Below are 24,758 nucleotides of genomic sequence, written 5' to 3'. Positions count from 1 at the left end.
CACACTCTTTGTTCCTTCTGGTCGGCCATCTCACTAATCGCCAAAGGGTTGAAACAGGAACGCACACAACAGAGCACCACAGACAAACCACTTAACTCAGACTGACGCCAGCTCACTAACATTCGCGGGAGACCCCCAGCTAACACCACCTAGCAGCACAACTCGTAACTACAAAGCATGCGCGCGCAACAGGTCGTTTCCGGTTATTTTTGGGTCCCCCCTCGTATTACAGACCTTCAAGATGGAGATGAATGGTCATCTTTACTCTTCAGATGCTTTTACTCTATGGAAACAGCCCCAGTACCCACTGGGGAGGAAGCTCAGTAGGCCTCCCCCAAGATGATTTGGGAAGTGATATGGAGGACCATAGCCATCCAGTCCAGAACAATGAAGCACATATCCTCATACAAAAATTGAAACAAAAGTATGTAAAAATAACAAAATACCCTCTCATAATGTTACAAAGGATATTTAAAATAATGCACGAACAATGAACTATATGCCTGACAGGAGTAATCACAATTATGAATACAGTACTGGTATATAACAAAAAGGAAACTTATAAATTAATGTAATAACAAAATAACATTTTGTTCAATGGTGCCTTAGGCAGACCAAATAGTATGGAAAACACTAATAAGAACACAAGGAAAATATGGTGAAGGGAAGAAAAATATAGAACATGTAAATGAGAAATTTCTGTGATTAGAAAATATGCCAGTATATAACTGACGCTTAGGATATAAGAGAGCAATGATTACACTGTTACTAGGAAGATAATTACAAGATCCCATTTTACTCGTTAAGCTTAAAATTAACGAGTTTTATACACATCATCAGCGGACTTAATTTTAATTTTTGGACTGGAACAAACATCTTGGAATAAATTACGCACACACTTTTGTAAAACCTTGTTAAAATACTTGTTAATGTTGATGAAAATGCAGTTTCAGATAAATTATCGTCAGTATTAACTGGCAGTAATAAAACTGGACTCTTGCAACAAATTACGAACACAATTCTGAACACTCCCCTCTCCCCAAAGAATAAAATCTACATTTATAGTTATTCACATTCCAAGACGATATTACAGAAGGGAACAAAATGACAGCAAAGTGGTAGCAATGTGTACAGGCTTTACAGTGGCACTCGGAAGGGAACCCAAGTAAATCTTCAGTAATTCTCTCTCACTATTTACAGTTTCCACTTTCAATTGCGAATTATGACTCATTATTACTTTCCAGAGCCAAACTTATCCAGATGTTAATACAATTATTGTGTTTCTGAACATTATCCATCATCCAAAAACACAGCAATTGTATTAATATACCACTACAAACTATTGTATCTTATTATCCAGAAGTTACAAGACTGATTCCATTGATAACTGCATATATATATATGACTTTTTCAAGCAAGGTGGTAACAAACTATATTTTCCTGAGTAGTTTACTTTGCATACATCATTCTGTATTCTGCGTGTCACATTACATCATGCTGTTTCATGAAAATATGTACACTACATCAGGACTAGTATTTCTTTAAATGAGAAAATCAATGGAACAGTGGGTTCTGTTTCAAGCCTGTGAAACAGATTCTGAAAACATTAAAAGTGGACAAATTTCCATGCAGACAAAGAATGCTGTGAACAGCCACACACAAGCAAAATGAATGAAAATTCTGAAAGAGTCAGAGTATTGGTTCATTAGGACAAGTCTCTTACTATTCTTGATTTGTGCAAAAAGATTATTCCTTCTTACAGAAACTGTCGATGCATTTTATCATACCAGATTTGTTCCTTGTCTGTTATTGCGTGAAGGAAAGGATAAGTGTCTTATGTATGTCATAATCTTGAAACACATATTTAAGATAGTGCACATTTCTTGCCAAAGGTCAGTAAAAATTATGAAACCTAGGTTTATGGGTACAATCAGAAACAAAACAGCAGTCATCATGATGGAAACCTCACCATGTCCAAAGAAGCTCAGATTAAAAAAAAAGTCAAAGAGCATGATAACCATTTTGTCTGATCCTGATGGGGATGTGGATCACGAATTCATCATCAATTATTATACAGCTGTGCTGCAATGTCTATGGAGAAACTGCTAAATGAAGATTAACTGGTTCATCATGAAAATTCACCTGCTCAATGGCTCATGACAACAAATAAAAATGGCTGCAGTTACCTGCCTCCCCCTGGTCTCTGAACTTTGCTCTGTGATTTCATCCTGTTCCGAAAGATAAATAAAGAAACGCTGAATAAATGTTTTGGACATATAGAAAAATTTAAATGGGTGTATCACAAATGAAGAATTTCAGAATTTCTTCCAACAGTGGCAGAATAATGGGGTTTGGTGTACTAACTCCTATGTGGAGTATTCGAAGGAGACAAGATGGAAAATTTAGCCACATAAATGAATACTCGTTTATAATCATACTCTCATAACTTGTGGGTGCCAACTTTTAAAGTGATAAAACAGTACATAAATAAGAAAAGTGATTATCACACCTTACATCACAGCAATGAGACTGCAAATAGTATCACGTTCACACCACTCCTCATTCCCGGATAACTGATATGGTGTTATCTTCAAAATTCAGATCACTCCTGGATGGGTACACAACTTTAAGATTACCTGCTTTATCAACAACTTTGACTTGTTGTACTGTTAGAGTGTGGTGTGCTGATTGCAAAGTGGTACCCTCACTTGGGGGCTCACTGGAGCTGATTCCAAGCAGTAGTGTTTCATGCAGCAAGGCATCCAGTACATGTCGGCACACACTCTGTGATGTTGCACTTGTCACCTCCACAAATATGGACTTAGTATTTTCAGAAATCTATAAAGACAGAAACAAAGCTATTACTTAAAAATAAATTTTAGGTAGAGCGTCATTAAATCTACACTGGACAATCACAGTATCCTGTAATTTAAAGATCTATAAGCATAGCTTACATACAGGATGCATCAGAAAGAATGGATGGATTTCACAGGGCAATAAGATAAAAATCCATCCATTCTTTCTGATGCACCTTGTATGAGAAAGTCTGTAATTTAATGTATTAATTCAGTAGTAGACAAGTTGCAGCATGAAATTGATTCAAAATGCTACAGAAATCACTTAAAAAGCATTTAGCAGTTTTATACATTATAAGGCCTGACTGATTTTATGTTGGACAATTCAAAGAACTGCCATGACACAATTCAATGGGCTACAAAGTTTGCTCTAGCAATTTAAAAGTAGCAAAACTTCATCAGTTGAAAATACACAATCAAACAGAGCATTTGCAATTAATAGTGAAGAATGAAAATATTTTTCAATAATAAGGTTCCTTCTGTTATCCACTTCATAAACATACACATGTTAATTCTGATATATTAATAACTCTTTCTTCCTGCAGGAAGGGAAACTCCTATCAAAGCAACGAAAATACTGAACAAAAAACTTTACAGAAGTCATACAACATAGGAGATATTTCTGTTGTAAGGAAACTTTTTCTTTCGTCTTCAAAAAATGGAATGTGTTACTGACATGAGAAACTGCATAAGTTCAGTATTTGTGACATGCACATGTGAGAAACAGCCAACCATACATGTTAACGTTCATACTATCATCTTATTTCAACCAAAAGAGAGTAGAACACACACACAAAACTGCCAAGAGACTGAACTATTAGGTTACTACAACTGGAATGGAGCTAACCTTCGTAGAGTCACTATTAGTAATTGGTGGCAGGGAGATTACACGCCCCCCATTCATGAGACATGGATAAACAGATTCTCGTTCCAGCAAATGTAGGTACCTGTAACAGAAACTTTTTTATTTGAATGAACATATTTTTCATGACATTTTATAAATTTCATTTACTCAATACTTACTCTGCCTTGTAGCATACTTTAAACATACACAGATATATGTGTATAAAGAAAGAGACACATACACACACAGAAAGCATGTTCTAGCATTACAGAAGGGATGAGAAGGGATGTGCTCTTAGAAAAGCATCCATATCATGAAATTCCATAATGAAAACCATATTTTTCCACTGACTCTCTTGGAGAGGCATTTCTATGGGTGTATTTTCAATCCGTAGTTGTAATAAATATACACATTTCACATGTTAGAAATAACAGCAGGCAAACAAAAATAAAGGTAAAAGCAAACTTCATTCACTACAAATTTTGAGTAGTATGTGAATTGGTGGTGGCAAAATGGAAATAGCATCCACGGCTACCAGTTACCGAAGCATGCGCATAACTACACAGTATCCTGCTACAACGGGAACTTTTATTACTGAATTTCTTAATAATCATTTCCTTAAAAAATAGTTCTGGCTGAGTATGCTGTTTTCCATTCTTCATTTCAAAAGATTTTAAGGTCAAATTTATGGTTCATATAATGCATTTTGTGATTGTTTTAAAATTTCCATAAAGGCTAAATTCCATATATAGACTAAGCTATCCCAGCTCACAAGTAGATAATTTACTAAATTGTTGTCAGTAATGACATTTTGGATCAAGAATTTAGGCTTCAAAGTTGTTCATCAACTCACAGATACTGTATTTTGATTTCTGTTACTCAAATGACTACCAAAGAACCACTTGAGAATATATGTTGACAATTCAATTTCACCCCAACAAACTTTGACCAATTTCCTCTCAGTGCAATTTCATCTCAAAATCTTACAATCCAATGATACACATTTAAGTTATTCACATGTATTCTTACTTGTGGATACCAGTGTAAACATTCCTCTTCTTTTCCTTTCGCAGTTCATCTGCTTCTTGCTGTAGCTGAGCAAATAATTCAGAGCCTGTTAGATGTTTTGCTCTTCCCAGTGGACAAATCTTGATCTTGTCTGGAGGACAGGCAGTGTAGACAATGTTCCCAGGACACAATGAAGCTAAGTCATGAGTTGCTATGGTTGCTGCATTGCGCTTCTCACAAACTGTGTCATGCAGCTTTGTCTGCAAAACAAAGGCATTATGATGTATTACCTTTATACAATTTCAGACAAATTTTAATTGTGACGTAGACCAGCACTACTATAAGACTTCAAATCTTCATTTTCATGCTACTATGGTATGGAAATAATATTAAGATATCCATCAAACTAAATGATGGCCTAGTATGTTACATGGTAAATAAATTTATATAAGAGATTCATAAAACATGTTTCCTTTTGTTATGATTATTATATCACAAATATGCTTAACTAGCACAAAGCCCACTGTAATTTCACTGGGAAACTTTAAAAGAACCTTCTTCAAGAATACTGTAGTGTGTAGACTCGTCACTGGGTAAGGAACTTGAAAAAACAAAACAACATTCTCTGCTATGCAACAGATTCTTAATAAGCAAGTATACAAAGATGTTACTGAGAAATACCTTCACAAATGAACACGTACCCATGGAAACAACTGGAGTACAACAATATACAGTGTTTTCTACTCGGTCTGTGCCGAGATGTCATAACCACGACAAGTTTTAGAAGTTAGTCAGTTGTAAGAGAGAGTGGTGTAATGGCAATTGTGAAGAAAAGACTTGGTTGGTGCACTTGAAGAATCCCCATTGTTAGAAGCGATTTGTAAAGCGTGGAAATTAGGAATAGTGTTACAGTGATTTGTAGTTATGAACTATAAGTGGTTAATAAATCCAATCTCATATCCAAAACCCCATCTATAGTCACACATACACATGACAATACTTAACCGCAATAGCATGAAAAGTTATGGAGAGAAAACTACTTACTTACTTACTTACTTACTTATTTACTCATGGAGCTCAGCCCTTCTGGAGGAGCTGCCAATTCTGCAGCTACTCAAGAATTTCCCAGCATTCTATGGAATCCGAAGGTTCATACCATGTTCACAAGAGCCCTCCACTTGTCCCTATCCTGAGCCAGATCAATCCAATCTATACCATCCCATCCTATCTCTCTAAGATCCATTTTAATATTGTCCACCCACCTATGCCTTGGTCTTTCCAGTGGTCTCTTTCCTTCTGGCTTTCCCACCGATATCCTATATGCATTCCTCGTCTCCCTCATTCATGCTACATGCCCTGCCCACCTCATCCTCCTTGAGCTGATCATTCTAATTATACTTGGAAAAGAGTACAATTTATGAAGCTCCTCATTATGCAGTTTTCTCCCACCTCCTGTCATGAGAAAACTACATTTTTACTAATTTAACTTGACAGAATAATAATACATGTAATTCTGATCATGAAAGTTTGAAAATGTGATTTCATTTTAATGTAATTAACTGGGCAACATTTCAATTACTAGCATTCACTTTAATGCACATAACTTGCCCCAAACTGAGAAGGGCAAGGGGAAACAGTAGCAGAATATTGTATGGGTGGCAGAGAAGGACTGGGAGGGGAGAAGGAAAAATATGGCCTAGCCACACACAACCCTTTCTGTGCTTCTATTACTGTTACTTATTCAGGAAATAATGAACCTTCAATATAGTATTNAGAGTGCTACTACAAGAATATCGGGTTTGACGTGTGCAACATAATCTACATACCAGACACATATCAACGATGTAGATGTTGATAATACGAAGAATGTGACATTGTGTTTTTAAATGTTAAGTTTTAGACTGGGTTCAGTGTGGCAGCAACGTTAAGAGTATACACCTGATGATGGCCGATAGAGGCCGAAACATGTAGTGTAGAAAGAACAAGATCAAAGACATATAAATATATATTGTTTGCACTTAGGACGGAGTTTGTATCATTTATCGTACAGAGTGCAACAGGATGCTTAAATATAATATTATAGTATTTCCTATGTTTGATTTATGGAATTGCACGCTCTGGGACTCTCTTTTGAACACAACTGTAGCATATGTAGCATTACCGAACACTAGATGGGGGAAAATGAAATTGATTATTATAATTTTGAGAACTTTTCCCTTGTGTCGAAATTTTGTAGGAAAAATAAACAGCACGGAGGTTCATGTATTTATGGTAGAACAAATTTAGAAGCAAAGCCTCATAATTTGTTTGGGAGCCTGAATCAAGAAGAACATTTCGAGACCAGTATAATTGAAATAACCCAGTTTAATAAAATTATCATTTCTGTATATAGATCTCCTAATAGTAATATTAATATATTTTTTGAAACTATGGATACTATGCTTAGTAAATTAATAAATGAAGGGAAAAATATTATTATTCTTGGTGATCTCAACATAGATTTCTTGGGCAGAAGCATAAATCTACAACTGCAGACAATGTTAAATTCATATGGCTTGCAAGCAATAGTGGATGTCTCAACGAGAATAGGATCAAGAAGTCAAACAGCCATAAATCAAATAATATTAAACAAGTCCTTGTGGAATTACAACTTTAAGATGATCACGACAGGATATTCTGACCATTATGCACAAATACTAGATGTACAGATGCAGTATAAGAAGAAAAAGAGCCTAGTTATTGTCAAAGAAGAATTTAGAACTGTTAGCTCTTGTAGGGAAGAGAATGTTCAGTATTTAAATTATTTATTACAGAAAGACACTTGGGAGCTTGTTTCTGAGCAAACTTCAGTGAACGACGCATACAATGAATTTCTAGGTATTTTTCAGTACTATTATACAGGGTGGGGTGCAGAAACTTCCTTTTTGTGAAGACGCATTGTGAAGGGGGGGGAGGTCGCAGAAAAGTGGAGATAGGCTTGGTGAACGCAGCAGTCGTGGAAGTTTCTGTCTAATACCCCTCAGTAGGAAACATGAGGTGGATGAGTGAGCAGCGTGTGTTTGCTGTTGAAGCCTATTTTTCGAACAACCATTCCTACGTGGTGGTGCAGCGTGCGTTCCATACTCACTTCGGAATTAAGACCAGAGGTCCAGTTCCCGACTGGAAATCAATTGTTTTGTGGGTAGAGAACTTTAGGACAACCGGGAGTGTGGTGAAAAAATCATCAGGACAACAACAGACCGTTATGATGCCAGACAATCTGGAGGCAGTTCAACAGTCGATTTTGAGATCTCCAAGATGCTCCGCTCGCAAACATGCAGTCGCCCTAGACATATCTTAATTTCCATCCCTATAAGGTGGTTGTTGTGCAAGAATTGTCACCACATGATTTCCAGAACTGAATAACGGCGTGCGAAACGTTATTGGAAACTTTACCCTCTAAGGCACTTGTTTTCTTTAGCGATGAGGCACATTTTAACCTATCCAGATATGTCAACAAGCAGAATATGCGCTATTGGAGTGGTAACAATCCCAGAGAGCTCCATGAGAGGCCACTTCACAGTGATAAGGTGACAGTATGGTGTGCGTTGTCGAGAGTTGGAGTTATTGGCCCTTATTTTTTTTGAAGAAGACAATCATGTGGACATCATTAAAAATTTTTTCAAACCAGCTCTTGAAGAAATGCATCTAGGAACTGTCTGGTTCCAACAAGATGGTGCCACAGCCCACACAGCCCGAGCTTCGATGACAGTTTTGAGGGCAAAGTTCCCCAGATGGTTCATCTCACTTCGAGGTGACATCCCGTGGGCAGCGCACTCACCTTATCTAATGCCCTGTGATTTTTTTATGGGGATACCTCAAGGCAGAGGTTTTTAAACATCACCTCAGAAACCTGCTTCAGCTGAAGAATGTTATTCGGGAGGAAGTAGCCCAAATTCCGGTGCACATGTTGGAACATGCAGAGGGGAACTTCAGAAAACGGTTGCATCAGTGCACAGAGAACGGTGGTCACCACCTTCAAGATATTTTGTTTAAAACTACGTGATTTAAAACTTTAAAGTATGTTCTTTCATTAGCTAAACATAAATTTTGTCTATCTGCAATAATTTTTCTTTTATTCGCCTTCAAAAAAAGGAAGTTTCTGCACCCCACCCTGTAATATAGCTATGCTTAGAAAAAGGGTAAAAATCAAGCAGCTAAAAAATAAATGGATTACCTCAGGTGTAACAGTATCAAGTATCAAACTTAGGTTTCTTAACAGACTAATGAAGGAAGCAAATATATCAGAAGAATTTAAAAAATACTATTGTCAGTACAAAGAAATATATAATAAAGTTATTAGTGAGGCCAAAAAATAACTAATAACACGCAAATACATATAGTATGTCCGGGAATAAATCAAAAGCTATGTGGGACCTAATCAAGGAGGAACTAGGTAAACAGAAAAAAAGAAACTAGGAATATTGAATTAAGTGTGAATGGCATAAATATTCAGGATCCAAAAGTTATAGCCAATGTTTTTAATGACTATTACACTAGTCTTGCCCATAATATTCTGAGCAATAATTTATTACTAAGAAATATTGAAGTTAGTGTCAATACAATAAAATATAATTGTAGACGCATGTTTTTAACTCCAACTACTGATGTGGAAGTGGTAGGCATAATTAAAGGATTGGATAATAAAAAATCAATGGGTATAGATATTTCTGAGCATATTATCAAAAAATGTTATCCTAGGATTATAATTGTTTTGACATATATAATAAATTCGTCACTCTTAATTGGGTGTTTTCCTGACCAGCTAAAAATTGCAAAACTGAAAACTTTGTATAAAAAAGGACCTGATACAGATGTTGGGAATTATAGACTAGTTTCACTAATTTCTGTTTTTCACAAACAATTGAAAGAATCATGCATAAAAGGCTTTCATCATTTTTAAATAAATTTAGTATAATTAATAATAAACAGCGTGGTTTCTGCAAAGGGAAATCAATGAATACTGCAATTGCGCAGTTCATTAACAGGGTCTACAAATCTCTGGATGAGAGGGAAATAAGTATAGGGTTATTTTTGGATTTGTCAAAAGAGTTTGACTTAGTGGATCACAATATCTTGTTATGGAAAATGCCAGGAATGGGAATATGAGGGGTAGCTTTAAATTGGTTCCAATCATATTTAGAAAACAGAGAACAGATTGTGGAAATTACATATACATAGATGTAAAGAAACCAACAGAACTATTAACTGTTTATCGTGAAAGAGACCCTAAGATACGGTGTTCCACAGGGCTCTGTTCTTGGACCAGTGTTGTTTGCTATATATCCTGCATTGAGCATGGAAGGCCAACGTTTTCTGCTGATGATACAAGTATCTTTATTGAAGGAAATAGTGCTAATAATGTCCAGAGTAAAATAAATGAAATAATAAATATATTTACAGTGGTTTGATAGGAATAGATTAGTTATCAACAAAGAGAAAACAATAGCAATATCCTTTCACCAGCCTCAAAAGTACATTTTAAATGTCCTTTAACAAAGATCTATGATAGTTATTCAATTGTCAGAACAGCTAAAATTCTTGGGAGTTTGGCTGGATAAAAATTTAAGCTGGTTTATAAATACTCAAGAACTGGCAAAAAAGTTATGTAAAATATGTTTTGGTTTATGAGTAGCCAAAAGAGTATTAGGGTTGGAGACTGTTCGTACTTTGTATTATGCTTACTTTCAGTCCTTGTTATTATATGGACTGATATTCTGGGGTAATTTAGCAAATGCAAAATTGATCTTTAGGTTGCAGAAAAGAGCTATTAGAGCTATGATGCAAATCCCAGAAACTACTAGTTCCAAACAATATTTTAAATATTTACACATATTACCCTTACCATGTTTATATATATATTGTAACCGTCCAAACCTTTTAATGCTCTTTAATGGACGCTATGTTCCTCGTTAGCCATTTCAATAGAGTGACTGATTTATTAGGGAGACCCATCCATTAAGAAGTTGACATGCTTTTCGCATTTAGACAGGAACAACTGCCTTGTTCCGTTACCTGCAGCTTGGGTGACCGCTAAAGGNATTCAACTGCTCTGAAGATGGAGGCGCTACGTTCCTCCGAAACGTCGGCCAAAACGAAGAATACACGGTGCCTAAACCCAGAAGACTACTTTCTTCATACTTTATTTGGTTCGATTAATCTTTGATAATAAACAAGGGCACATTACTCCCTACTCGCCAATAAAGATATAGTGTTTGCTTTTGAATTAAACAATATTGTGATTAAGCAGAAATAGAGTATTTTATTTCTATCAGTGGACTAGCTTTAAATGTGCAGTCTCCACGTTGCCCCAGTTATTACCGTGGCACAACCCTGAGAAGAGTCAAGAGTGTTCTATCGAAGCGGGCAAATAAATGAGTCAAGTGTTCTACCGAAGCGGGCAAACAAATAAATAAACATAAAGATAGATAGGCAACGGTCACAAGAAGTGGCGAACAACGGCTGCGAGAAGTGACAGCCGAAGTGCGGTTGTAATATGAAATTTTAGTTTACATTAAATCCAATTTGAATCTTCAAGAATACACTCATATAATACAAGGAAAAAAAATCCAATTTGAATCTTCAAGAATACACTCATATAATACTAGGAATAAAGTTGATTTGTTTATTGTTCCATGTAATACTAGTCCATGCATAAACAACTTTAATAACATTGGACTTTGTATGTTAAATCATGTACCACATTATTTTAGAGAGATACTAGTACTATATAAGTTTAAGAATGCTTTGAAAAAAATTCCTATTTGATCATTGTTTTTATAGTATAGACAAGTTTTTCTTGTTTAGGGAAAAGTCTTAGTACTTGTCATTCGTAACTATATATTTTAAAAATAATTAATTTGTAGATTGTTGAATATTAGTGCAAATCATGGGAATGTCTACTGTTTAGCTTTGTTATTTATTCCATGAATTAGGTCATTGTGACAGGGTAATATTTGCATGGGTTTCTTGAGGGATATCAAAATTTGCAATGTGTCTTGTGCCGGGACAGTGGGATTAGTGTATTAAGGTGTGTGAGCATTAAAATTAATGTACGAGTGTTATCATTATTATTATTATTATTTTAATTTACTATAAAGTTGTAGAAATCACAGCATTTTCAGTAACATGCTTACAATTTTTAACACTCTACAATGGCGGGCATTTAAATTAACTCCGGCCTGCTGCCATTACGGGAATTTAAATGGCCCGTCTCTTAAAAGATAATATATACTCATTACACATAAGATCAGGCAGAAAGGCAAAATCTTTATGACTGGATGGTGGAAGGATTCCAAAGACTTAATTCAACATTTTTCAAAAGGAAGGTAGCATTGCAGAAAACCACCACACGACGTTGTGCCGGTGGAACCATATTCCAGCCTAACCTTCACAGAATGATTGGACAAATGAATGAAAGAGAACTTCTTTAAAAATGATGCAACCCTTCATGTGCAAGATTGTAAGGATATCTGGACTGGAAATTCATTATCTGCCATCATCTCTTTTATCTTCAAAATCACTTGTAATGAATGTAAATACACGTGACGCAGCTGAATTAGTGAAATCACAGGCTATGTGCTCAATGTCTCAGGCTCATTTTATGGTAGGGCACTAGATTTTTCTCTTTAGCATCACATTTAAAACAGCTCTGTGGTCTGTGTAGCAGGCAACACGTTCCCCAGGCTGAAGTGTGAAACTGATCACTCATTTCTATCAATAGTTGGGTTAAGAAGGCATGTCATGTCACCTTCAAGGCATAACACAAGAATAATTCTAATGAAACTTCATGTTGTCAAAACACTGATCTGTCTGCCACAAACTACAGCATCTTGCTGAAGATGTGACTAACTGGACCATGAAACAGCAACTGTAGCCAACTGTGTGCTTCAGCTTCTGTTCTTCTGTCTCCCCTCACCCCCAAAAAAGCTCTACCAACTTTGTTGTTAAACTTGAACATTTTAATTTGCCTCAGCTTGTCAGGAAAACCTTCTAATACACAATTAAACTCAGAAAACAAATAAGAGGAAATTAAACTAATCCCTAGGATATCAGCAACATAAACTCAGGAATAACAATCATAAATGGCAAAGTATCAATGGAATGAGAACTAATGAATTTGCTGAAACAACCTGAAGTCAATTACCAATTAAAACCAACTCTTACGTAATAGTTAACAGCAAACAGCAGTCACGTAAAACGTTAAATCATTTTCAAAAACAGCATACCTTTGTTTATGACATATTCTTTTAATTAATCCTTTCACTGCATTAAATACACTAACCATTAACCACTATTACCTTACATTGTTTTATTGATTTGAAAGTTAATATATGAAAAAAAAAAATAAAAAGGTCTTACAAATGGACCTTTCTTCAAACAACATGAAAGGAGACTATAAAACTGCATATATTATATATAATATAACAATAAAAGCAATATATGTGGTCCATATTTATATTATGAATTACCTGGAGCTGGATGAATTTCTTGAATGTATGCTGCACAAAATTGATGCCCGTGATGATGCAGCAGACTATATGCTGTCTCACATCCTTCACAGCTTCATCTAGCACGACAGACGGCACAGACTCCTTCACATGAGTGACCTCCAGCTTGTGGCACAGTTTTCCCACCTCATGTAAGTAACAAAACATTACCTCTTGAACAATAGGAGATGCTTGGCATTTGGAAATGTCAGTTAAACTACAAGAGCAAGCTACTCTTACACAAGTAGCAACAGTCATTTTTCTAACATGATAAATTGTCCCTATGTGAGGCATCATGCCACAAAAGCATACAAGGAGAACAGAGGTGAAGCTCTACATATTCTCATCCCTAGCCCTGGATGGAGCTGAATGATCAGCTTCACACTCAAGTCACTTTACCCTCATAAAAAGAGCTCTTAGTGCCAGTGTTAGTCCTGCTAACACTATGAAAAATAAAATAAAAATGTTACTTTCGTGGTACAGTGGTACCGCACATACTGGAAGGAGAAACAAATACATCATCTGCCACCCCCATTCACTCGTTAGAAACTCTACATAATCTTAAATATCCAGTAATTAGTGACTACAATTGTATCCAACATTTCTTTGCCTATCTTCCTTTCTTTATGGGGAAAAGCACATACGATATTATGCGGCTACCTTCTTGTAGCTGCCCCTTCCCATCTTCTAACCTTTGAACCAAACTACCAACTTTCATTAAATCTGGCATGACCAATACATCATTAGAGGCCACAAAACATGTTCCACAATCAGTAAAAACAACATGGCAGATGCACAAAGTTCTGAGGTGGGAGTGACACCAGCACCACGATGTACAGTAACAGGCCTTTGTAAAACATGCAACTTTTAGTATGAATCTTTTTCACAGGCTGTAAGTCAACAACATGGCAACTACTTGAACTCTGTATTTAGCTGCTGGATTGCTGACAATAAATAATTAACCACTGGAGCTAGGCATTTGAAATTCAAAATGAAGATAAATCATAAACATACCTACAAATTTCATATGAAATACTACTTTAAGTCAATAAGCATGGCAAGGCAATATCTGTATTTAAACGATAAGTTCTTCCACAAAACATGATAATAACCTGTAAGATATTTAGAACTACGAACAGAAGAACAAATCTGAAACAACTACAATTCAATCTTATGACCAACTGTGTAGAACTGTAACATGTTAGCCCATGGGGGAAACTGCATTTTATTACTGGATTATAAATATGTAAGCTTTACAACTTCTACCCAGAGCTCCTGGTTAAGTTACATAAGTTACAACCAGTCTATGTTACCCATATTGAATTAAATTAAATTTCAGCCATAAAAACTGATGATGCTAACTATCAAAATATGATCAAAATTTATTCTTTAGTCCAGAAAAATAGACAGGCAAAGCAAAACTAGTAGGCACCCACATATTATTGCAAAATGATGACATAACTACCAAAATAACACTAATACATGTTTTACTTTACATCATAATAACAACTTCAACCTATGGGTAAGGGCATCAATTTGCTGAGTTAGTTACATTTTCTTCTACATGATTTCTATCTGCAGGTTCTTTCTTCTTTTTGCTCTTCTTTCCCTTGCCAGCAGCTGAAGTGTCTGTCCCAGAGCTGGAGCGGGTGCAGTGTTGCCTTATATAGTCCAGCACTTGCTTCGAGTGGCACTGGTCAACTAATTTCAATAGACGCTTGTCACTTAACTTGTTTCCCTTCAGGTTTAGTTCTGTAAAGAACACACTCCATAATTAGGACAAGAATTCAACATCAGCATTGTAAGCTTGGAGGATGGTAACGGACTGTGAGATAATTTAACATGAAAATGAAACGATGGTGGTCTGACACTTGAAATTCTCAGCTTTAAAACACTGAAAAGATGACATCAGTAATTTATTTACACTAAAATTACAAATAACATTAGGACCTAGAAGAACCATACAATAAACTATAGGACTCAGCAGTTTTATTCCATACTTTGGTGCTCTGAATGAAATAAGACCTAGTACATTCCACACTGCATGCATCTGATGGAAGTATGAGTTCTAGCACTAAATTACTTTCATTGTTATTCTAAATGATGTTGGAGCAAGCATATGTACACGTGCCAATGCTGTCCACAAAGTTTCTCTCACCACAAGCATTGGGTGGTGCCCAGTTTCAAACTTTGCCTGGATACTGACAGTACTCACTATGATTTTCATGGTTTTCCTCAGACCCCCACACAACTGCAGGAATAGTGTTTCAAATTATGCTATGGCTGCTTCCTTCCACAGCCTTTCTAAGTAACTGATCATTACTCACCCTACCGTTCGAAGTTACATAGTCCGGGTTACTAACAATGTTACTAAATAGGCCACAGATAAATGAAGTTTCTCATTATTGACGATATATGCAGTGTGAAAACTCAGCAATGTTCAAAATGATGTGTCTTTATCAAAGAGGTTTGAATGGCAGACAAATTTCTCTGTTTGGGTAGAAGTCTATACTTGATATCAGAACTGGTATAAAGCATCCTGCTATCACCAATGAAAACATCTGCATGTTGATGCTTGCAATTCTAATCACCACGCAAAACCATGCAGCACAGGGCAGGGCAGCAACTTGTTACAAAATTTAGGTACACTACTACACACTGAAAAGCAAAACAGCATTACAAGAGAAGAAACACCTAAGTTTTCCTACATGAAAGAATGTGACTAGTAAACCCTCTGCAGACAGTTGTGGTGACCATCCTCTGAGACAACAGGTGCATCCATACTGACTACCTGCAAAATGGAATAACAGTGACTACCAACTATCATTCTTTTCTATCAAAAGGAATGATTGTGGGAATCCACGTGCAAGAAGGGGCCAGGTTCACTGTGGAATGGAGTGACTCTTCAGCAAGAGAGTATTCAGTTACATTAGCCTGGAAACAACTAAAGGTCACTGACCCCAAAGTACTTTACCACCCATCTCATGGCACAGACTGTGCTTATGACTTGAAAATTAATACTAAAATAAATTTAAATTAAAATAAAATAAAAAGGTAACTTAACACCAAAATTCCTCAAGACATATAGGAAGTAGCAGTACTTGTCAGGCAATTAAAACTTCCCTAGTTTCTTTTCTACTCCACTGGCCTCAGTGAACACCATTTGGTTCGATTTAGTTCAGTTGTTGTTACAAGCACACAGCTGAATGGTAGGAGAGTGGATGCAACTAACACTAGATGCATGAATTCACCATTGGCAAAGTTGATACTGTGCAGGAAGTGACAGACACCTTTAGTGTTGTCACTGGCAGCTTTCCCATACTATTTCATGCAAATTCTTATTGATGAATGGGGCATGATAGGATAGGTCAGGAGGCAGGGGAAGGTACAGTTTACTCCTTTATGCCAGTGTTTGTATACATCAGCTAAATTTGAAAAGAGGTTAAGGAATAAGCCTAATTAACTGCCACTGAAATCTGAATTGTGACCTTACTAAGTTAAGTACTTTAGATTCCTTCTGACAGGTTACAAGGTTAAGTATCTTACAATGGTTTATGTTCTGTTCAATTCTATCCTTGCAGGAAACCTTTTTTAATTCCGTGGAGCTAGTGATGATCCATCTAGTTCACTTTATCTTGTTCAAAGGTTACTACATTTATTTAAACTACTTATCACAGCCATCATACACAAATCTTCTAAATGATAATGGTAAACCATATGTAACATACTGTAACACAACCAAATGCAAACAACTTAACTTGTTTCATATTTGTAATATTTCGTACATTTTCTAAAATAATGCTAAAACTTGCCTTTCAATTTGTGTATGTCCGCAATTTCACCAGGTACAGATGTCAGACTATTGTCTCCAAGATCAAGAACTTTCAACGAATTTAGTTCCTTCACAGCTGGTGGTACTTCCTTTAATTTATTACTACTCAGTTTCACTTCAGCCAGATGTACCAGATCTGAGTAACAAATGTCTGGGAACTCCTCAAACTGGTTTCCGGATAGATCTAAAATACTTAGCTTCGTATTTTCAGACATGCATGGGAAACCATTTAATACATTTGATGATACATTCAAAGTCGACAATTGTGACAACTGTGTAATCTCATTCGGAATTGCTTCAAGTTTATTTCGTGAGAGGTCGAGCATTTTAAGGTTTGTTAGTCTTCCCAAAGTGGTAGGTAATTTCCGGATTTTATTCGAATGCAAAACAAGATTTGTCAAATTTGTTAGGTTACCAATATCTTCTGGCAACACATCCAGGCATGTCTGGCTAATACACAGGTAATTAAGACCGGAAAATGAAAACAACGCCTTGTCCAAACCATCTTCTTCTATTTTCTTTGATACTGCTGCTCCAGAAAGATTTAATTCATGTCGATTTTCACTTTTTGCACTTAAAATCTCTGGCCACGTGTTTGAAGACATCGTCCTGTACTGTTTTGCGACAGTGTTACCACCTCACACAGTAACAATTTTGGTAATTATTCTCCTCTCTCTCACACTCTCTCTCTCTTTCTTTTATGCTCAAGTCGCGAGTCTCCAAATTCCACTTTCCTTTACGCTATTTTCCGTTTTTCTTGTATGTTGTTATATTCTCCAATATGTATTTGATGATTCCTTGCAGCGAATTCTTTAAACGCATTAACGAAAATACGAAAAGTAATTATCAATGTAACTATTCCTGTTGTCGAGCCTGACTATTTCATAACCCAATAACTGAATCTGTGTTGAAGGCTGATCTCACATACTTCAGATGGCGATGTTATTTCATATACTAGGAGCTCAAAGTGCTCACCACCCACTCATAACATAGTAGCATCCATTACTAGGGAAAGGGGGGGGGAAGAAAATTCACGTTTCAAGAAACTCCTCTAAATACAAATTTTTCATGAAAATTACAGCAGAAAGAATTCTTAGCAGATCCTCCTAACGACAGAATTACGTAGTACGCTTACTATCTGCAACTAGCGCGTGATCCGATCTGTCGGCACACTATAGCGCAAATATTTCACGCTGCGTCAGTTCGATTGCATCGTGCAGATAAGATGAATGCAACATAACAAACGACAAAAAATTCAAGATTCATGTACTGGAACAAGAAATTAAGGCTCACAACCATACCGCCATCTGTGAGCCGACTGTCTAGAAAATGTGGGATCCTCGACTTCTCACAACCCTACAGACCTTCACGGCCTGTTACAGACATGGCTTTTCCCTTTTTCAACCAGAAAACGTTTTAGTATAGGCGTGTGGTTTACATAAATACCATGGTCAAAATATTATTAGTCAGGGAAACGCCAATTTAATTAACAAACAGCATTACAGCGAAAAACATTGCACACGAAGCTTTCTGTCTTCTGGTATATAATGCCGTGTAGTCAGGTAAAATTTAAAGGACGTTTCGGAGGTAAATATTGGCTGCATCTTAAGGGTTGAAGAGTAAGCCAAGAAAGAAACCAACATGGAGAAATTTCTGCTTGCTTCACGCTGGTTTGTTGCTTGGCTTGCTTTTTAGTCCTAAAGAAGGAGGCGACATGTTCCTCCGAAACATCGGTTGATTTTCAACTGAAGGAAACAGATCACTAGGAAGACCAAGACGTAGGTTGGTGGATAATATTAAAATGACTCTTAGAGAAGCTGGAACGGGTTGTATGGATTGGTTGAACTGTTTCAGGGTATGGACTATTGGACGACTCTTTTGGGCCCTGTAATGAAATAATAAAATGTTCGAAAATTCTTGAGTGGCTGCACAACTGGTGGCTTCACGAGAAGAGCTCAGCTCCATGAAGTTAGTAAGCGACTATGTAATAAATCGATGACTGTTCATTATAACAATTATCTGAACATGTTGTATATGGACGTGATTTTACATTAAAGCTGTTTTTAGAGGAAAGTTTTCATGAACATATATTACTCTTAATAAAAGAAGGTTGACCCTACAACATTTTCCATTTAGTTATAAAATAGTTTTATATTAATATGTAGCAACTACAGGCGATATTTTCACTTAAATTAAACTTTGAAATGTGGTAACGTACACCATGAAAGTGATTAGTGTTATCGCAGCTTTCTCAAGTAAAAGCGAGGTAAACTTTCTCACGCAACAGTTCGTGAAAGACTTGACATGAGTGTTGACTGCGATAAAGGCACAGAATGTCGGTATTATATACATTAAATTTTAGGACCTGAAGCATAGTCTCAGTAATGCAGCTCAGGGCTGGAAATGGGAAAATTGCAGGAAGACGGCGACTGCTGAGGTCGAGAGCGCATTCTTCTTAACGAAGCTATTTCCAGGTCATAGTTGTCTTTCCCAAATGAAAGTACAAACTAGAAACGGAAATATAGGCAGACGTACACTGCCTACTGGTTTCTAGAGGGCGTCCTTTTTAAGGAAGCTATGTCCAGTGCCTTAAGACATCACAACTATCGTCCCCAACAGCGATACATGTGTGAATGAATTCCCAGACATGTAATATGCATTTGCTATCAACTATGCTTTTCGACTAACCTAGAGCTCAGGCCTGTATAAAGTTCTGAACTGAAGTGTCTATCTAGTTTTGAAAATTAATTTTCACTCAAGTGAAGATGCTTGCTCCATGCTGATATTCATATGTCTAATTAAGTTTGAAGAAAGACCGGACCATAGCTCTAGAGGTTAGTCGCTGGCTTCCCACAGCGGCGGCCCGGATTCGAGCCCAGGTCTGGTCAAGTGGGATTTGTGGTGGACAAAGTGGCCTTGGGGCAGGTTTTCTCGGAGTACTTCGGTTTCCCCTGCCAATATTCATTCCACCAAGTCTCCATCATCATAATCACCAGGGGCAGGTACAATAGGCCAATCAGTGGTCGACGTGCCGAGTGGACCCAGCTGGACTCCACCCCCACTCCTTATCCGAATTTGAATAAAGGAGAAGGGAAGCAAAGAACATAAACAATAACTTCCTGAGAAGAATTGCCATTCTAAAATTTAACTTTTTTCAATATATTTTTAATTTTAAATTCGCGCTGTTAATTGCAAAATAAGTAGAAAAATTTTGTTCAAATTAAGAACTGCTATGTTATAAAGAAGTTAATGCAGGCAACTCAGTGGTGTTCGTTGTGTTGGTGTCAATGAAGCGTAGATCGTCAACTTTCTACCTCTTTTTTTTTTTTTTCATGTTTCCAGTGGAGTGACATTTATTGGTGACAGTAAATTATTATTTCCGACACTGTTGGTTAGTAGACGTCCCTTTCCAGAAAATAAAGTCAATTTTTAAAAATTATGACTGTTTTTCCTTTTCCTTGTAATAATTTCGTAATGCTTACTCAGAAAAACGGCTCTGCCCGTGCGGTGTTAATCGCCTGCTATCTGTCATGTCCCCAATTACACCCAAACAGTCTTGTAGTATAAAGGTAGCCGCCCTAAAACACATAGCTTAAAGCTGAAAGAAGATCACGTGGCGGTAAGTCCAGCTCATTGACTACTAACTGGGTGGCATAGGTCAGTGTTTAAATTCACGGCAAATGACGAGGCGTAAATATGAAAGCTTTTTAACGGATAGCATTTAAGCATCCTGTTGCATAATGTACAATATTTACTATATATATATATATATCCTCCTCGGTGTCTCCACCTTATCGTGGTGAGGGGGTTTGAGTATGCCAAGGACCCTGAGAGCTATACCAGCGGTAGCGTAGCTACGGGCAGGGCCTCCCTTGCTGGACAGATCAAAGGGTCGGAAGCAGCGTCATCAGCAGCGACTTGAAGCACAGAGGAAATGATGCTCGAGATGGTTCAAGTTCGTATAGCAACAGGCGTGACCAGAGTCGTTTGAACGGCTGTTGTACTGCGATGTGGAAAGCAAATGGAAAAACTACCACATTATCACTTTTCCTGGATAGTCACTTTCCAAAAACAGAAGATCGCATTAAGTGGAGAAACTGTTTTGGAAGAGACTGTGGACCTGTCGTCTGACAGATTACTCATGATGATGATGATATATATATATATATATATATATTTCTCCGGTCTAGAAAACCGAGATTAACGGCCGTGGGGAACCGTTGCGCTGACCACGCGACACCCTCTATCCGCAAAAGTTGGCACTAACTTCGCCGACAAGTGGCGGTCGCTCGGTCGGTATAGTTCGCTTGCGGGCTACAGGCCACGGAGTTCTTATACATATATTTCAGACTAAAAATGCAACTTATTATCTTGTCCTACTTCTCTATCACTACATGTTTCGGCCGTATACGGCTATCATCAGGTGCTGTCTACCTTGCTAAATTGTTCCACTGTATGTTAAAATTAAACATCGCGTGTATATAGTGCCGAGTTTACGAATGGTGGAGACATACCTCCACTGCCAGTACGCTTTAATTACGTGGTACATAATTAATTAAACCCAAGAATAAATTTTAGCTGAACAACAATATTGACGATGCGATGGGACTGATAGTAATGCACTGGGACAGAATGTCAAAGTAATGTGTGGTAATAGATAAAAAATACAGGCCGCATAAATTTTGCTGCAAAATATCTATATTGCCGACCACGGTAGCCGAGCGGTCTAAGGCATGCACTGTCTTCGCTTGCTCGGAAGCCGGGATCGTGAGTTCGGATCTGTTTCATGTGAGGTACGAACTGAATTCATATATATTATTCTTATACACTGCCGGCCACGTTAGCCGAGCGGTCTAAGGCTTGCACTCTCTTCGCTCGCTCGAAAGTTGGGATCGTCGGTTAGAATCCGACTCAGGGCATGGATGTTTAGAATTGTGTGTGTGTGTGTGTGTGTGTGCGTTTTTCTGTGTTTGTGTACAGGTAGAGGCCTTGCGACGAGCTGATTACCCGCCCAAGGAGTCCTACCGAATGTCTAAAATTTAGTAAACAGAAATGAAAGGAGTTTTATAAAGGTAGGCCAAGGCCCAAATTGGGCTGCAGCGCTAAAGGGGAAAAACTATTTCTAGGCCTATTCAGTTTTCTGTCTGATGGAGTTAAGTAAAGAACCATTGTAACTAGACTTGCAAAATCTTCTGTCGAGGTAGATCATAAGGACATCTGTCCGAGTCTATCGGAAAATTTTAATGTGTTAGTCGGAACCAGTACTAGTTGAAAGTACATAGAGAAGTGATTCTCTAAGTTATGCAGTTATTAATTACAGTCCCTGCTATCCTCAATATATAGTCTTTGATTTAAACATTCTAAGGAAATTGGAAGTCATGATTTTTTGTTCTTTAGTTAAAGTAATGATTTTACTTTACACATGTACAGCTTCAATATAATGAAAATATACAAATTCACTTGCAGTTTTAGCTGCTTCCTTTTTCTAAAGACCCGCCAAAAAAAATACACTCCCTCGCGGCCGCGTGGCACACATACAAACATATAATACCTGTATACTACATAGTACAGCCCTTTGTTGGACCATGGCCGATTTATCAGTTTCTTGAGCTTCTACTCATTCGGTAGGACTCCTTGGGCTGGGGATCAGCACGTCTCAATGCCGTTATTTGCACACAGGACAGTACAAACGCGAAATAAACGCCCACAGACATACATGCTTCAAGTGGGATTCAAACCCACGATCCCAGTGTTTGAGCGTGCGAAGACAGTTCACGCTTCAGACTGCGCGGCCACCGTGAACGGTAACCATAGACGCAGTCTTCTTAAAGTATTTAGTCCCGACATCAAATCAGTTCAAGCATGTCAGAGTAAGTATCGCAAAACTGTTGCAAACCATCCCTATATATTAGGCGCTACTGCATAATTTCAACGAAACTTTGTTCGATAGCTTCAGAATTGAAAAGTGAGACGGACCAATAGACAGGCATGCCTTCTATTTTAGGTATTAGTTTCATTTACTCAGTGCAAGGAATTAATTGAGGATTTCTATGCATCAGGATAGGTGCTTTTCGGGTTCAGATCGTGGCCTTTCTGAATGTGTAAATCTGAGGTAAGTCTATCCCTGTAACAGGTCGTGGAGGCCCACAGAGTTGTGAGACGTCGAGGTCCCACATTTTCTAGACAATCGGCTCACAGAGGGCGGTAAGGTTTTCAGTCTTATACGCCGGCCGCCCATTAATCCCCAGGAAGATTTCTGGTACTCATTTCTGTTAGAGGCTGAGTGGACTCAAAGGCCATAGTGCGGCTGAAAGGATTAGGTCAATTAAAAAAAATCCACCTCATCGGTAATAGAACCCGCGACCTTTCGGCTTGTAGCATAGCGCCTCAACTAAATATGCTAACCGCGTGCCCCGCCTTTCTGAATACGAAGCAGCAATATTATGTAAAACACACTTGATCAATTAAAAACCAGAAAGCACAACCTGTTTGAGTTACACGCGTGTTTTCGCTCGTAAATAAAGACATGTTTGTGAACTGTCTTATTATCAGCCTGGCGTAGTCGCATTATGCATGTTAAGATAGAGGAACTGTCTCACATAAGCCTTCGTTTAAACTTCGCTGATCTTTGAAGAAGTGTTTTGTAATGTTTGTTGTGAGGTTCCGCCTCGGGAGCAAACCTGAATTCCATGATACCAGTAGGGCGTTGTTGCCCAAGAACAGTGATGACAAACCTGTGAAAGGCTGAACCCTGATCTCTTTCTGACAGTTGCACAGAATCGTCACACATATTAATGCATTACTTCAAGACTTTTTCAAATATTCAATAACAAATACATTTATGCTGTGAAAGAACAGCTTAGTCAGCAGAGTGGCTTGGTTTCAAACTGGACGAGAGGAATTCGATTTCAGGCAGAAATTTTATTTTAATTTTTACTACTAAGTTAAGACCATGGAGTCGGGATAGCGTAGTCGGTACAGAGACTGGTTACGGGCTGGACGATCGAGAGGTCGGAGTTCGAGTCAAGTTAGGGTCAAGAATTGTCTCTTCTCCACGTTGTCCAGACCGGATCTTGGACTCAGCCAGCCTCCTATCCAGTGGGTACCGGGGGCTCTTTCCCCCAGGGGTTAAGCGAAACTGTGTGAAACTGACCACTCATATCCGTCTAATGCCGAGGTCAAGAAAATAATGTGGCTCTATACATCCACTTCCCCATACGCCTTCATGGCGTAGTGCTTAACTCTATACCTTTTTACTTTTACCTTTATGTGAACTTGACAAAAGTTAAAACAATTTCAACACAGTGGAGAATACGGTCTTCTGGGTTACAATGCCGTGTAGTTAGGAGAGAGCACGACGTTTCGGAGAATATATCGCCTCCATTTTCATGATCTAAGAGTAAGCCAAGCAAAAGCTGGAACTCAACTTGCCGTCATCTTCTGCTCATTTCTTGCTTGGCTTACTCTAAAATCCTGAAGGTAGAAGAGATATATTCTCCGAAACGTCGTGCTCTCTCCGAACTACACGGAATTACAACCCAGAAGACTGTATCCTTCTTAGTCACTGTTGAGATAATCTCAGACCCAACAATCTCAACGTTATGTTTTCGCTTTTCCCAAAATAGCAGCATCGCACCGTGACGTCAGCAAGTGAGCCGTAAAGAAGGGCATAGGCCGAGATAGCCGTTGCA

The 24,758-nt window shown here is 37.7% G+C and overlaps 1 protein-coding gene across 1 annotated transcript; it reads right to left on the bottom strand.

Annotated features, from left to right (window-relative positions):
- Positions 1-188: 188 nt before the first annotated feature.
- Positions 189-17,947, bottom strand: LOC111869383 (leucine-rich repeat-containing protein 47). The gene is made up of 6 exons (XM_023860878.2): positions 17,048-17,947; positions 14,788-14,987; positions 13,218-13,382; positions 4,729-4,967; positions 3,703-3,802; positions 189-2,838 (listed from the first exon to the last, which is right to left on the bottom strand). Exons 1-6 carry the CDS (start codon positions 17,670-17,672, stop codon positions 2,560-2,562), a joined length of 1,608 nt encoding a protein of 535 aa, XP_023716646.1. The 5' UTR covers positions 17,673-17,947; the 3' UTR covers positions 189-2,559.
- Between the last annotated feature and the right edge of the window lie 6,811 nt (positions 17,948-24,758).

This window comes from Cryptotermes secundus, unplaced genomic scaffold (assembly GCF_002891405.2).
Source record: "Cryptotermes secundus unplaced genomic scaffold, Csec_1.0 scaffold584, whole genome shotgun sequence".
NCBI lineage: Eukaryota > Metazoa > Arthropoda > Insecta > Blattodea > Kalotermitidae > Cryptotermes > Cryptotermes secundus.
This window is presented reverse-complemented; position numbering and strand designations above follow the sequence as displayed.

Coding starts and splice junctions, on each gene's coding strand:
- LOC111869383 (XM_023860878.2), bottom strand. CDS start 17,672: ATGTCTTCAAACACGTGGCCAGAGATTTTAAGTGCAAAAAGTGAAAAT. Junction 3,803..4,728: donor GTTTACACTGGTATCCACAA/GTAAGAATACAT, acceptor TTTCTGTTACAG/GTACCTACATTTGCTGGAAC. Junction 2,839..3,702: donor CTAATAGTGACTCTACGAAG/GTTAGCTCCATT, acceptor CTGTCTTTATAG/ATTTCTGAAAATACTAAGTC.